A 2,597-nucleotide genomic window follows, 5' to 3' on the forward strand; every position below is an offset into this window, starting at 1 on the left:
TTTTATACTCCTCCTATCATCTGTCCAAGTTCACTTTCGTGTAAGCTTCTTTTTTGGTTTAAGCTGCTACCGAACCGGATTTCACTGTTCACGACCAAAGTCGGTTGCCTGCCCATACTTTGCTATTCTTTTCTGCACATCGGTATGTTGTTCCTGCACCCAATCAGGACTCCTTTTAAATACAGCGCAGCTCTTCCGTGGATCTCCTTTCCCTCTCATGTTTTGTTTCCCAGGGGGATCCTTGCCCATCAGTTCCCTGTGGAAGTCCTGTCTCCCTTTTCTGACGTCCAGGGTCCGGTATTTCGTGTGCTCTCTTTCTTTCCTTGTGTCAGGATCCTGGAACTCGACCATTCTCGGGTGGTCCACTGCTGTCAGGTGCCACCCACTTCTACTTCCTACCATTCTTCTACGGCCAGCTTCTGTGAGCATCTGGTTTTGTGGGTCTGGCGGCAAAACGATCAGGCCAATCTGCTTTGGCCCTTGGAGCTGTGTTGGGTCCAGACCGTCATGTCTCCTGAAAGATCTATTGCTCACTGCTGAAAAGTACGGATATGAAAGTATGTTATAAGGCATCTTTGTACTTTTTCATACTTATAAGATTTGAAAACCTTTTTACACCGGTACTCTCTCAAGAGACCCTTCGGATGCAGCACAAAGGGTTAGTGGTGTGAAGGGCTGGTTGCCGCCACACATCCCCTGACTGCCCCACCCTAGCGGCTTGGCGAGGCTGGGCGTGAGGCGCAAAGGACCGAGGGTCCTGGCCCAGTGGATGAGGGGAAGCAGCAGACTGTGTGTTCCCCTCAGAAGTCTGACTGCTCCCAGAGCAGCGAGGTTACAGAACAGGTCTGGAGCCACGCGGTGCCCCAGCACACCCGGAGAGGAACAAGAGCAGCTCTGACAGGAGTTTCCATCTCCAAGGAGGAAGCTCTTGCACCACACGCGATTTCTGTGTGTCTGGCTGTTTCCTTTCTTCGCTAGTCTCTCTCACGCTGAGCTCACACAGGAGCTGAGCTGAGAGGCAGAACGTGTGGGGCTGAGCTCTGTCCTGGGACCGTCTGGGAACATGGCCCTGCAGGTGTCGGCTCTGGCCCTTCTCCTGGCTCTTCCGCCTCTGCTGTCTGCCGAGGGAGCGGCACCCAGTCCCAGCCCCACCAAGACTCCAGGTAGGACCCACCTCAGGCGTCGCTGCTCACCTGCCTGCAGGTGGCTGCTGGACTTTGCTCTGTCAGTCTGGCTGCAGTTGCCCCCGGAGGGGGCTGCCCTCCCCATCCCTGCCAGAGCCTGCGGGGCTCAGCACCAAGCGCCGCTCAGAGAGCCGGGGTGAAAGGCAGCTGGGGCTGAGGCCGGGGCAGGAAACCGTGTTCCCCTGGGGGTGCCCAAGGGAGAGCTGCAGCTGTGTGCCTCTCTGGAAAGCAGGTCCCACCCCTGGGAGCAGCAGACAGGTCAACGTCTGTTTCTGGACTGAGGAGAAGAAGCCTGGGGAAGTGGCCTTCACGCTACCCTATGTGATGGAGTAGGAAGTGGGGCGGATTTGACCTGGGAATGTTGCAGGGGAGTTACACTGGGGATGGGGGACTTCCCTTGAAGAAGCCAGGATGGGGTTTGGGAGAAGTGACGCCTTCTGCCTAGGAGACTGAACAAAGGAGAGGAGGAGCTGGGGGAATGGGGAGAGAGCTACTGGAGGAGGTTTTGTTTTCAGTCTTGGGCTGGGCGGTGCAACGCAGGGAACCCCGAGCTGGGGTCTAACTCCCTGAACCCCCTGAAGGACTTGACTGAGGGGTCCTGGTTGTACCTACACACTCTGCTTGGGACTGTGTTCCTATCTAATAAACCTGTGTTACTGGCTGGCTGAGAGTCACAGTGAATCGCAGGAAGCGAGGGGTGCAGGGCCCTGACTCCCCCACACTCTGTGACACCCTGAAAACAATATCACCAGTTCCCCGAGAGCAGGTGTGAGTCCCACACTTGGGGTGGGGGGAACCTGTGGTGTTCTGTTTCTCTGCTGTGAACTACCCTGGTACCAGGAGCAGGAGTCCAGCCAGCCACCCTGCGCTGCCTGCTCCCTCTGAGCCATGCTGTCATAGCATACTTTCCTCAATCTGAACCTTAGAGTCCAAAAATGAGGTAGTAGCATGAAGTCCTCTAAGCTTAATTACCAGATTAGATCTGATGTGCTGCCACCAATCAGATCTCTGAGTGTCTGATAAACTCTGGTCTCCCCAAAACCTTCCCTGGGGACCCCCAAGACCCAGACCCCCTGGATCTTATAATGACCAGGAAGAGTACACCTCTTTCCTGCCTGGTGCGCTCCTCGGTTCCCTTCGTGGGTTACTGTCGACGGATCAGGGAACAGTCCGGCCCTGCACGCCCTCTTCTGGACCCCACAGGTGACTTTGCAGCCAGTAAAACAGAGGTTTTATTGGACAAACAGGATACAGCGGTTACGCAAGAGGCTGTGCAGGGCCAGTGAGGGAGCTCATCCAGGATCCAGTCCTTCGTGGGGTTCAGGGTGCTTGGTCCAGGGCTAGATACCCTGAATTCGCCACAACAGCAATCCAACTGTGCTGGGCCTTTCCTTCCGCTTCGCATCTCTCTCT

At 55.8% G+C, this 2,597-nt stretch overlaps 1 protein-coding gene across 2 annotated transcripts in view; it reads left to right on the forward strand.

Moving 5' to 3' along the window:
- The first annotated feature begins 980 nt into the window (after window positions 1–980).
- LOC116831143 (uncharacterized) overlaps window positions 981–2,597 on the forward strand; it is a 52,427-nt gene continuing 50,810 nt past the window's right edge. For both annotated transcript variants that reach the window (XM_075067508.1, XM_075067509.1), the window contains exon 1: window positions 981–1,163. In XM_075067508.1, coding sequence (XP_074923609.1) covers window positions 1,064–1,163 — 100 coding nt within the window. In that variant the 5' untranslated portion in view covers window positions 981–1,063. The remainder of the gene's footprint in view (window positions 1,164–2,597) is intronic.

This window comes from Chelonoidis abingdonii, chromosome 6, assembly GCF_003597395.2.
Source record: "Chelonoidis abingdonii isolate Lonesome George chromosome 6, CheloAbing_2.0, whole genome shotgun sequence".
NCBI lineage: Eukaryota > Metazoa > Chordata > Testudines > Testudinidae > Chelonoidis > Chelonoidis abingdonii.